The 12,783-nt window shown below is 46.4% G+C and overlaps 1 protein-coding gene across 2 annotated transcripts in view; it reads left to right on the forward strand.

Annotated features, from left to right (window-relative positions):
* The first annotated feature begins 11,189 nt into the window (after positions 1-11,189).
* The window catches only part of LOC142683582 (uridine-cytidine kinase-like 1), a 46,672-nt gene continuing 45,078 nt past the window's right edge, over positions 11,190-12,783 (forward strand). The window contains exon 1 of one of the 2 annotated variants that reach the window (XM_075847428.1): positions 11,190-11,405. In XM_075847428.1, coding sequence (XP_075703543.1) covers positions 11,275-11,405 — 131 coding nt within the window. In that variant the 5' untranslated portion in view covers positions 11,190-11,274. Of the gene's footprint in view, positions 11,406-11,425; positions 11,535-12,783 lie in introns of those variants that run through there. The other variant, XM_075847429.1, reaches the window with a different exon arrangement.

The following is a 12,783-nucleotide window of genomic DNA, read 5'->3' on the forward strand; positions in this document are numbered from 1 at the left end:
TGATATCTGTATACCGGGCAGTAGCTTTATAGTGATATTAGGGGGGGGGGGTCAGGAGACTAGTATTATATTATACTGGACTATGGAGGACATGTGTGGTGATATCTGTATACCGGGCAGTAGCTTTATAGTGATATTAGGGGGGGGGGTCAGGAGACTAGTATTATATTATACTGGACTATGGAGGACATGTGTGGTGATATCTGTATACCAGGCAGTAGCTTTATAGTGATATTAGGGGGGGGTCAGGAGACTAGTATTATATTATACTGGACTATGGAGGACATGTGTGGTGATATCTGTATACCAGGCAGTAGCTTTATAGTGATATTAGGGGGGGGGTCAGGAGACTAGTATTATATTATACTGGACTATGGAGGACATGTGTGGTGATATCTGTATACCAGGCAGTAGCTTTATAGTGATATTAGGGGGGGGGGTCAGGAGACTAGTATTATATTATACTGGACTATGGAGGACATGTGTGGTGATATCTGTATACCAGGCAGTAGCTTTATAGTGATATTAGGGGGGGGGGTCAGGAGACTAGTATTATATTATACTGGACTATGGAGGACATGTGTGGTGATATCTGTATACCGGGCAGTAGCTTTATAGTGATATTAGGGGGGGGGGTCAGGAGACTAGTATTATATTATACTGGACTATGGAGGACATGTGTGGTGATATCTGTATACCGGGCAGTAGCTTTATAGTGATATTAGGGGGGGGGGGGGTCAGGAGACTAGTATTATATTATACTGGACTATGGAGGACATGTGTGGTGATATCTGTATACCGGGCAGTAGCTTTATAGTGATATTAGGGGGGGGGGGGTCAGGAGACTAGTATTATATTATACTGGACTATGGAGGACATGTGTGGTGATATCTGTATACCAGGCAGTAGCTTTATAGTGATATTAGGGGGGGGGGTCAGGAGACTAGTATTATATTATACTGGACTATGGAGGACATGTGTGGTGATATCTGTATACCAGGCAGTAGCTTTATAGTGATATTAGGGGGGGGGGTCAGGAGACTAGTATTATATTATACTGGACTATGGAGGACATGTGTGGTGATATCTGTATACCGGGCAGTAGCTTTATAGTGATATTAGGGGGGGGGGGGGTCAGGAGACTAGTATTATATTATACTGGACTATGGAGGACATGTGTGGTGATATCTGTATACCAGGCAGTAGCTTTATAGTGATATTAGGGGGGGGGGGGTCAGGAGACTAGTATTATATTATACTGGACTATGGAGGACATGTGTGGTGATATCTGTATACCGGGCAGTAGCTTTATAGTGATATTAGGGGGGGGGGGGTCAGGAGACTAGTATTATATTATACTGGACTATGGAGGACATGTGTGGTGATATCTGTATACCGGGCAGTAGCTTTATAGTGATATTAGGGGGGGGGGGTCAGGAGACTAGTATTATATTATACTGGACTATGGAGGACATGTGTGGTGATATCTGTATACCGGGCAGTAGCTTTATAGTGATATTAGGGGGGGGGTCAGGAGACTAGTATTATATTATACTGGACTATGGAGGACATGTGTGGTGATATCTGTATACCGGGCAGTAGCTTTATAGTGATATTAGGGGGGGGGGTCAGGAGACTAGTATTATATTATACTGGACTATGGAGGACATGTGAGGTGATATCTGTATACCGGGCAGTAGCTTTATAGTGATATTAGGGGGGGGGGTCAGGAGACTAGTATTATATTATACTGGACTATGGAGGACATGTGTGGTGATATCTGTATACCGGGCAGTAGCTTTATAGTGATATTAGGGGGGGGGGGGTCAGGAGACTAGTATTATATTATACTGGACTATGGAGGACATGTGTGGTGATATCTGTATACCAGGCAGTAGCTTTATAGTGATATTAGGGGGGGGGGTCAGGAGACTAGTATTATATTATACTGGACTATGGAGGACATGTGTGGTGATATCTGTATACCGGGCAGTAGCTTTATAGTGATATTAGGGGGGGGGTCAGGAGACTAGTATTATATTATACTGGACTATGGAGGACATGTGTGGTGATATCTGTATACCGGGCAGTAGCTTTATAGTGATATTAGGGGGGGGTCAGGAGACTAGTATTATATTATACTGGACTATGGAGGACATGTGTGGTGATATCTGTATACCAGGCAGTAGCTTTATAGTGATATTAGGGGGGGGGGTCAGGAGACTAGTATTATATTATACTGGACTATGGAGGACATGTGTGGTGATATCTGTATACCAGGCAGTAGCTTTATAGTGATATTAGGGGGGGGGGGGTCAGGAGACTAGTATTATATTATACTGGACTATGGAGGACATGTGTGGTGATATCTGTATACCGGGCAGTAGCTTTATAGTGATATTAGGGGGGGGGGGTCAGGAGACTAGTATTATATTATACTGGACTATGGAGGACATGTGTGGTGATATCTGTATACCGGGCAGTAGCTTTATAGTGATATTAGGGGGGGGGTCAGGAGACTAGTATTATATTATACTGGACTATGGAGGACATGTGTGGTGATATCTGTATACCAGGCAGTAGCTTTATAGTGATATTAGGGGGGGGGGTCAGGAGACTAGTATTATATTATACTGGACTATGGAGGACATGTGTGGTGATATCTGTATACCGGGCAGTAGCTTTATAGTGATATTAGGGGGGGGGGTCAGGAGACTAGTATTATATTATACTGGACTATGGAGGACATGTGTGGTGATATCTGTATACCGGGCAGTAGCTTTATAGTGATATTAGGGGGGGGGTCAGGAGACTAGTATTATATTATACTGGACTATGGAGGACATGTGTGGTGATATCTGTATACCAGGCAGTAGCTTTATAGTGATATTAGGGGGGGGGGTCAGGAGACTAGTATTATATTATACTGGACTATGGAGGACATGTGTGGTGATATCTGTATACCGGGCAGTAGCTTTATAGTGATATTAGGGGGGGGGGTCAGGAGACTAGTATTATATTATACTGGACTATGGAGGTCATGTGTGGTGATATCTGTATACCAGGCAGTAGCTTTATAGTGATATTAGGGGGGGGGGGTCAGGAGACTAGTATTATATTATACTGGACTATGGAGGACATGTGTGGTGATATCTGTATACCGGGCAGTAGCTTTATAGTGATATTAGGGGGGGGGTCAGGAGACTAGTATTATATTATACTGGACTATGGAGGACATGTGTGGTGATATCTGTATACCGGGCAGTAGCTTTATAGTGATATTAGGGGGGGGGGTCAGGAGACTAGTATTATATTATACTGGACTATGGAGGACATGTGTGGTGATATCTGTATACCGGGCAGTAGCTTTATAGTGATATTAGGGGGGGGGGGTCAGGAGACTAGTATTATATTATACTGGACTATGGAGGACATGTGTGGTGATATCTGTATACCGGGCAGTAGCTTTATAGTGATATTAGGGGGGGGGGGGTCAGGAGACTAGTATTATATTATACTGGACTATGGAGGACATGTGTGGTGATATCTGTATACCGGGCAGTAGCTTTATAGTGATATTAGGGGGGGGGGGTCAGGAGACTAGTATTATATTATACTGGACTATGGAGGACATGTGTGGTGATATCTGTATACCAGGCAGTAGCTTTATAGTGATATTAGGGGGGGGGGTCAGGAGACTAGTATTATATTATACTGGACTATGGAGGTCATGTGTGGTGATATCTGTATACCGGGCAGTAGCTTTATAGTGATATTAGGGGGGGGGGGGTCAGGAGACTAGTATTATATTATACTGGACTATGGAGGACATGTGTGGTGATATCTGTATACCGGGCAGTAGCTTTATAGTGATATTAGGGGGGGGGGTCAGGAGACTAGTATTATATTATACTGGACTATGGAGGACATGTGTGGTGATATCTGTATACCAGGCAGTAGCTTTATAGTGATATTAGGGGGGGGGGGTCAGGAGACTAGTATTATATTATACTGGACTATGGAGGACATGTGTGGTGATATCTGTATACCAGGCAGTAGCTTTATAGTGATATTAGGGGGGGGGGTCAGGAGACTAGTATTATATTATACTGGACTATGGAGGACATGTGTGGTGATATCTGTATACCGGGCAGTAGCTTTATAGTGATATTAGGGGGGGGGTCAGGAGACTAGTATTATATTATACTGGACTATGGAGGACATGTGTGGTGATATCTGTATACCAGGCAGTAGCTTTATAGTGATATTAGGGGGGGGGTCAGGAGACTAGTATTATATTATACTGGACTATGGAGGACATGTGTGGTGATATCTGTATACCAGGCAGTAGCTTTATAGTGATATTAGGGGGGGGGGTCAGGAGACTAGTATTATATTATACTGGACTATGGAGGACATGTGTGGTGATATCTGTATACCGGGCAGTAGCTTTATAGTGATATTAGGGGGGGGGGTCAGGAGACTAGTATTATATTATACTGGACTATGGAGGACATGTGTGGTGATATCTGTATACCGGGCAGTAGCTTTATAGTGATATTAGGGGGGGGGTCAGGAGACTAGTATTATATTATACTGGACTATGGAGGACATGTGTGGTGATATCTGTATACCAGGCAGTAGCTTTATAGTGATATTAGGGGGGGGGGGGTCAGGAGACTAGTATTATATTATACTGGACTATGGAGGACATGTGTGGTGATATCTGTATACCAGGCAGTAGCTTTATAGTGATATTAGGGGGGGGGGTCAGGAGACTAGTATTATATTATACTGGACTATGGAGGACATGTGTGGTGATATCTGTATACCGGGCAGTAGCTTTATAGTGATATTAGGGGGGGGGGGTCAGGAGACTAGTATTATATTATACTGGACTATGGAGGACATGTGTGGTGATATCTGTATACCAGGCAGTAGCTTTATAGTGATATTAGGGGGGGGGGTCAGGAGACTAGTATTATATTATACTGGACTATGGAGGACATGTGTGGTGATATCTGTATACCAGGCAGTAGCTTTATAGTGATATTAGGGGGGGGGGTCAGGAGACTAGTATTATATTATACTGGACTATGGAGGACATGTGTGGTGATATCTGTATACCGGGCAGTAGCTTTATAGTGATATTAGGGGGGGGGTCAGGAGACTAGTATTATATTATACTGGACTATGGAGGACATGTGTGGTGATATCTGTATACCGGGCAGTAGCTTTATAGTGATATTAGGGGGGGGGGGTCAGGAGACTAGTATTATATTATACTGGACTATGGAGGACATGTGTGGTGATATCTGTATACCGGGCAGTAGCTTTATAGTGATATTAGGGGGGGGGGGGGTCAGGAGACTAGTATTATATTATACTGGACTATGGAGGACATGTGTGGTGATATCTGTATACCGAGGCAGTAGCTTTATAGTGATATTAGGGGGGGGGGGGTCAGGAGACTAGTATTATATTATACTGGACTATGGAGGACATGTGTGGTGATATCTGTATACCGAGGCAGTAGCTTTATAGTGATATTAGGGGGGGGGGGGTCAGGAGACTAGTATTATATTATACTGGACTATGGAGGACATGTGTGGTGATATCTGTATACCGGGCAGTAGCTTTATAGTGATATTAGGGGGGGGGGGGTCAGGAGACTAGTATTATATTATACTGGACTATGGAGGACATGTGTGGTGATATCTGTATACCGGGCAGTAGCTTTATAGTGATATTAGGGGGGGGGGTCAGGAGACTAGTATTATATTATACTGGACTATGGAGGACATGTGTGGTGATATCTGTATACCGGGCAGTAGCTTTATAGTGATATTAGGGGGGGGGGGTCAGGAGACTAGTATTATATTATACTGGACTATGGAGGACATGTGTGGTGATATCTGTATACCGGGCAGTAGCTTTATAGTGATATTAGGGGGGGGGGTCAGGAGACTAGTATTATATTATACTGGACTATGGAGGACATGTGTGGTGATATCTGTATACCAGGCAGTAGCTTTATAGTGATATTAGGGGGGGGGGTCAGGAGACTAGTATTATATTATACTGGACTATGGAGGACATGTGTGGTGATATCTGTATACCGGGCAGTAGCTTTATAGTGATATTAGGGGGGGGGGGTCAGGAGACTAGTATTATATTATACTGGACTATGGAGGACATGTGTGGTGATATCTGTATACCAGGCAGTAGCTTTATAGTGATATTAGGGGGGGGGGTCAGGAGACTAGTATTATATTATACTGGACTATGGAGGTCATGTGTGGTGATATCTGTATACCAGGCAGTAGCTTTATAGTGATATTAGGGGGGGGGGGGTCAGGAGACTAGTATTATATTATACTGGACTATGGAGGACATGTGTGGTGATATCTGTATACCAGGCAGTAGCTTTATAGTGATATTAGGGGGGGGGGTCAGGAGACTAGTATTATATTATACTGGACTATGGAGGACATGTGTGGTGATATCTGTATACCAGGCAGTAGCTTTATAGTGATATTAGGGGGGGGGTCAGGAGACTAGTATTATATTATACTGGACTATGGAGGACATGTGTGGTGATATCTGTATACCAGGCAGTAGCTTTATAGTGATATTAGGGGGGGGGGTCAGGAGACTAGTATTATATTATACTGGACTATGGAGGACATGTGTGGTGATATCTGTATACCGGGCAGTAGCTTTATAGTGATATTAGGGGGGGGGGGGTCAGGAGACTAGTATTATATTATACTGGACTATGGAGGACATGTGTGGTGATATCTGTATACCAGGGCAGTAGCTTTATAGTGATATTAGGGGGGGGGGTCAGGAGACTAGTATTATATTATACTGGACTATGGAGGACATGTGTGGTGATATCTGTATACCAGGCAGTAGCTTTATAGTGATATTAGGGGGGGGGGGTCAGGAGACTAGTATTATATTATACTGGACTATGGAGGACATGTGTGGTGATATCTGTATACCGGGCAGTAGCTTTATAGTGATATTAGGGGGGGGGGGTCAGGAGACTAGTATTATATTATACTGGACTATGGAGGACATGTGTGGTGATATCTGTATACCGGGCAGTAGCTTTATAGTGATATTAGGGGGGGGGTCAGGAGACTAGTATTATATTATACTGGACTATGGAGGACATGTGTGGTGATATCTGTATACCGGGCAGTAGCTTTATAGTGATATTAGGGGGGGGGGTCAGGAGACTAGTATTATATTATACTGGACTATGGAGGACATGTGTGGTGATATCTGTATACCAGGCAGTAGCTTTATAGTGATATTAGGGGGGGGGGTCAGGAGACTAGTATTATATTATACTGGACTATGGAGGACATGTGTGGTGATATCTGTATACCGGGCAGTAGCTTTATAGTGATATTAGGGGGGGGGTCAGGAGACTAGTATTATATTATACTGGACTATGGAGGACATGTGTGGTGATATCTGTATACCAGGCAGTAGCTTTATAGTGATATTAGGGGGGGGGGTCAGGAGACTAGTATTATATTATACTGGACTATGGAGGACATGTGTGGTGATATCTGTATACCGGGCAGTAGCTTTATAGTGATATTAGGGGGGGGGGGGGTCAGGAGACTAGTATTATATTATACTGGACTATGGAGGACATGTGTGGTGATATCTGTATACCAGGGCAGTAGCTTTATAGTGATATTAGGGGGGGGGGGGTCAGGAGACTAGTATTATATTATACTGGACTATGGAGGACATGTGTGGTGATATCTGTATACCGGGCAGTAGCTTTATAGTGATATTAGGGGGGGGGGGGGTCAGGAGACTAGTATTATATTATACTGGACTATGGAGGACATGTGTGGTGATATCTGTATACCAGGCAGTAGCTTTATAGTGATATTAGGGGGGGGGGGTCAGGAGACTAGTATTATATTATACTGGACTATGGAGGACATGTGTGGTGATATCTGTATACCGGGCAGTAGCTTTATAGTGATATTAGGGGGGGGGGTCAGGAGACTAGTATTATATTATACTGGACTATGGAGGACATGTGTGGTGATATCTGTATACCGGGCAGTAGCTTTATAGTGATATTAGGGGGGGGTCAGGAGACTAGTATTATATTATACTGGACTATGGAGGACATGTGTGGTGATATCTGTATACCGGGCAGTAGCTTTATAGTGATATTAGGGGGGGGTCAGGAGACTAGTATTATATTATACTGGACTATGGAGGACATGTGTGGTGATATCTGTATACCGGGCAGTAGCTTTATAGTGATATTAGGGGGGGGGTCAGGAGACTAGTATTATATTATACTGGACTATGGAGGACATGTGTGGTGATATCTGTATACCAGGCAGTAGCTTTATAGTGATATTAGGGGGGGGGGGGTCAGGAGACTAGTATTATATTATACTGGACTATGGAGGACATGTGTGGTGATATCTGTATACCGGGCAGTAGCTTTATAGTGATATTAGGGGGGGGGGGGGTCAGGAGACTAGTATTATATTATACTGGACTATGGAGGACATGTGTGGTGATATCTGTATACCGGGCAGTAGCTTTATAGTGATATTAGGGGGGGGGGTCAGGAGACTAGTATTATATTATACTGGACTATGGAGGACATGTGTGGTGATATCTGTATACCGGGCAGTAGCTTTATAGTGATATTAGGGGGGGGTCAGGAGACTAGTATTATATTATACTGGACTATGGAGGACATGTGTGGTGATATCTGTATACCGGGCAGTAGCTTTATAGTGATATTAGGGGGGGGTCAGGAGACTAGTATTATATTATACTGGACTATGGAGGACATGTGTGGTGATATCTGTATACCAGGCAGTAGCTTTATAGTGATATTAGGGGGGGGGGGTCAGGAGACTAGTATTATATTATACTGGACTATGGAGGACATGTGTGGTGATATCTGTATACCAGGCAGTAGCTTTATAGTGATATTAGGGGGGGGGGTCAGGAGACTAGTATTATATTATACTGGACTATGGAGGACATGTGTGGTGATATCTGTATACCAGGCAGTGGCTTTATAGTGATATTAGGGGGGGGGGGGGGTCAGGAGACTAGTATTATATTATACTGGACTATGGAGGACATGTGTGGTGATATCTGTATACCAGGCAGTAGCTTTATAGTGATATTAGGGGGGGGGTCAGGAGACTAGTATTATATTATACTGGACTATGGAGGACATGTGAGGTGATATCTGTATACCAGGCAGTAGCTTTATAGTGATATTAGGGGGGGGGTCAGGAGACTAGTATTATATTATACTGGACTATGGAGGACATGTGAGGTGATATCTGTATACCGGGCAGTAGCTTTATAGTGATATTAGGGGGGGGTCAGGAGACTAGTATTATATTATACTGGACTATGGAGGACATGTGTGGTGATATCTGTATACCAGGCAGTAGCTTTATAGTGATATTAGGGGGGGGGGTCAGGAGACTAGTATTATATTATACTGGACTATGGAGGACATGTGTGGTGATATCTGTATACCAGGCAGTAGCTTTATAGTGATATTAGGGGGGGGGGTCAGGAGACTAGTATTATATTATACTGGACTATGGAGGACATGTGTGGTGATATCTGTATACCGGGCAGTAGCTTTATAGTGATATTAGGGGGGGGGTCAGGAGACTAGTATTATATTATACTGGACTATGGAGGACATGTGTGGTGATATCTGTATACCAGGCAGTGGCTTTATAGTGATATTAGGGGGGGGGGGGGGTCAGGAGACTAGTATTATATTATACTGGACTATGGAGGACATGTGTGGTGATATCTGTATACCAGGCAGTAGCTTTATAGTGATATTAGGGGGGGGGTCAGGAGACTAGTATTATATTATACTGGACTATGGAGGACATGTGTGGTGATATCTGTATACCAGGCAGTAGCTTTATAGTGATATTAGGGGGGGGGTCAGGAGACTAGTATTATATTATACTGGACTATGGAGGACATGTGTGGTGATATCTGTATACCGGGCAGTAGCTTTATAGTGATATTAGGGGGGGGTCAGGAGACTAGTATTATATTATACTGGACTATGGAGGACATGTGTGGTGATATCTGTATACCGGGCAGTAGCTTTATAGTGATATTAGGGGGGGGGGGGGGTCAGGAGACTAGTGTTATATTATACTGGACTATGGAGGACATGTGTGGTGATATCTGTATACCGGGCAGTAGCTTTATAGTGATATTAGGGGGGGGGGGGGGTCAGGAGACTAGTGTTATATTATACTGGACTATGGAGGACATGTGTGGTGATATCTGTATACCAGGCAGTAGCTTTATAGTGATATTAGGGGGGGGGGTCAGGAGACTAGTATTATATTATATCGGCCGCAGTCAGTCCCGTGATTATCGGCGGCGGTCTGTCACGTGATTATCGGCGGCGGTCTGTCACGTGATTATTGGCGGCGGTCAGTTACGTGATTATCTGTGGTGGTCAGTCACGTGATTATCGGCGGCGGTCTGTCACGTGATTATCGGCGGCGGTCTGTCACGTGATTATCGGCGGCGGTCTGTCACGTGATTATTGGCGGCGGTCAGTTACGTGATTATCTGTGGTGGTCAGTCACGTGATTATCGGCGGCGGTCTGTCACGTGATTATCGGCGGCGGTCTGTCACGTGATTATCGGCCGCGGTCAGTCACGTGATTATCGGCCGCGGTCAGTCACGTGATTATCTGTGGTGGTCAGTCACGTGATTATCGGCGGCGGTCTGTCACGTGATTATTGGCGGCGGTCAGTCACGTGATTATCGGCCGCGGTCAGTCACATGATCAGGAACATTTGCTTTATTGTTATAATAACCCTAAACACAATCAGGGACAGATCATGGATCATTTTTATTGCAGGTCACAGGATTAGCAGCCATCTGATTGGTCCTTGTTACTACCTGAGGCTCCACCCTCCCGGCTCCCGTCAGAGAAATTTCTCTTCCAGGGGGCAGGAGCTGTTTGCGGGGGAAGCCGGGAGATGTAGTTAGTCAAATGACGCGGGGGACGATGGGAGATGTAGTTAGTCAAATGACGCGGGGGACGATGGGAGATGTAGTTTGTCAAATGACGCGGAGGACGCCGGGAGTTGTAGTTAGTTAAATGACGCGGAGGACGCCGGGAAATGTACTTAGTCAAATGACGCTGGGGGCGCCGGGAGATGTAGTCAGTCAAATGACGCGGAGATGTATCTTGTCAAATGACGCGGGGGACGCTGGGAGATGTATCTTGTCAAATGACGCGGGGGACGCCGGGAGATGTTTCTTGTCAAATGACGCGGGGGACGCTGGGAGATGTATCTTGTCAAATGACGCGAAAAAACTTGGTCAGGTGACTCATGGGATGCCGGTACTTGTAGTTTCATATGCAGCGCACTTGTTCCGGCATGGAGAAGAGAGCGACCGAGAAGAGAAGCAGCGGGGAGATGGAGGGGGAGCCCGGGAGAACAAGGACCGACAGGTGGCGAATAAGAACCATATGGGGGAGGGGTATCTGTACGGCAGGTCCCCCGAGGTGGGTGGGGTTCGTATGATGGGGCCCCTGGGAAATCCTCTGGGTCTCTCATGTAGCGGGTGCAGTGTATGAGGCTCCTCCTCTGGGTCTCTCCTGTAGCGGGTGCAGTGGACGAGGCTCCTCCTCTGGATCTCTCCTGTAGCGGGTGCGGTGGATGAGGCTCCTCCTCTGGGTCTCTCCTGTAGCGGGTGCAGTGGATGAGGCTCCTCCTCTGGATCTCTCCTGTAGCGGGTGCGGTGGATGAGGCTCCTCCTCTGGGTCTCTCCTGTAGCGGGTGCAGTGGATGAGGCTCCTCCTCTGGATCTCTCCTGTAGCGGGTGCGGTGGATGAGGCTCCTCCTCTGGATCTCTCCTGTAGCGGTTGCAGTGTATGAGGCTCCTCCTCTGGATTTCTCCTGTAGCGGGTGCAGTGGATGAGGCTCCTCCTCTGGATCTCTCCTGTAGCGGGTGCGGTGGATGAGGCTCCTCCTCTGGATCTCTCCTGTAGCGGGTGCAGTGGATGAGGCTCCTCCTCTGGATCTCTCCTGTAGCGGGTGCGGTGGACGAGGCTCCTCCTCTGGGTCTCTCTGTAGCGGGTGCAGTGGATGAGGCTCCTCCTCTGGGTCTCTCCTGTAGCGGGTGCAGTGGATGAGGCTCCTCCTCTGGGTCTCTCCTGTAGCGGGTGCGGTGGATGAGGCTCCTCCTCTGGATCTCTCCTGTAGCGGTTGCAGTGTATGAGGCTCCTCCTCTGGAGTTCTCCTGTAGCGGGTGCGGTGGATGAGGCTCCTCCTCTGGGTCTCTCCTGTAGCGGGTGCGGTGGATGAGGCTCCTCCTCTGGATCTCTCCTGTAGCGGGTGCAGTGGATGAGGCTCCTCCTCTGGATCTCTCCTGTAGCGGGTGCAGTGTATGAGGCTCCTCCTCTGGATTTCTCCTGTAGCGGGTGCAGTGGATGAGGCTCCTCCTCTGGATCTCTCCTGTAGCGGGTGCGGTGGATGAGGCTCCTCCTCTGGATCTCTCCTGTCGCGGGTGCAGTGGATGAGGCTCCTCCTCTGGATTTCTCCTGTAGCGGGTGCAGTGGATGAGGCTCCTCCTCTGGATTTCTCCTGTAGCGGGTGCAGTGGATGAGGCTCCTCCTCTGGGTCTCTCCTGTAGCGGGTGCGGTGGATGAGGCTCCTCCTCTGGGTCTCTCCTGTAGCGGGTGCAGTGGATGAGGCTCC

Source organism: Rhinoderma darwinii (assembly GCF_050947455.1).
Source record: "Rhinoderma darwinii isolate aRhiDar2 chromosome 4 unlocalized genomic scaffold, aRhiDar2.hap1 SUPER_4_unloc_1, whole genome shotgun sequence".
NCBI classification, from domain to species: domain Eukaryota; kingdom Metazoa; phylum Chordata; class Amphibia; order Anura; family Rhinodermatidae; genus Rhinoderma; species Rhinoderma darwinii.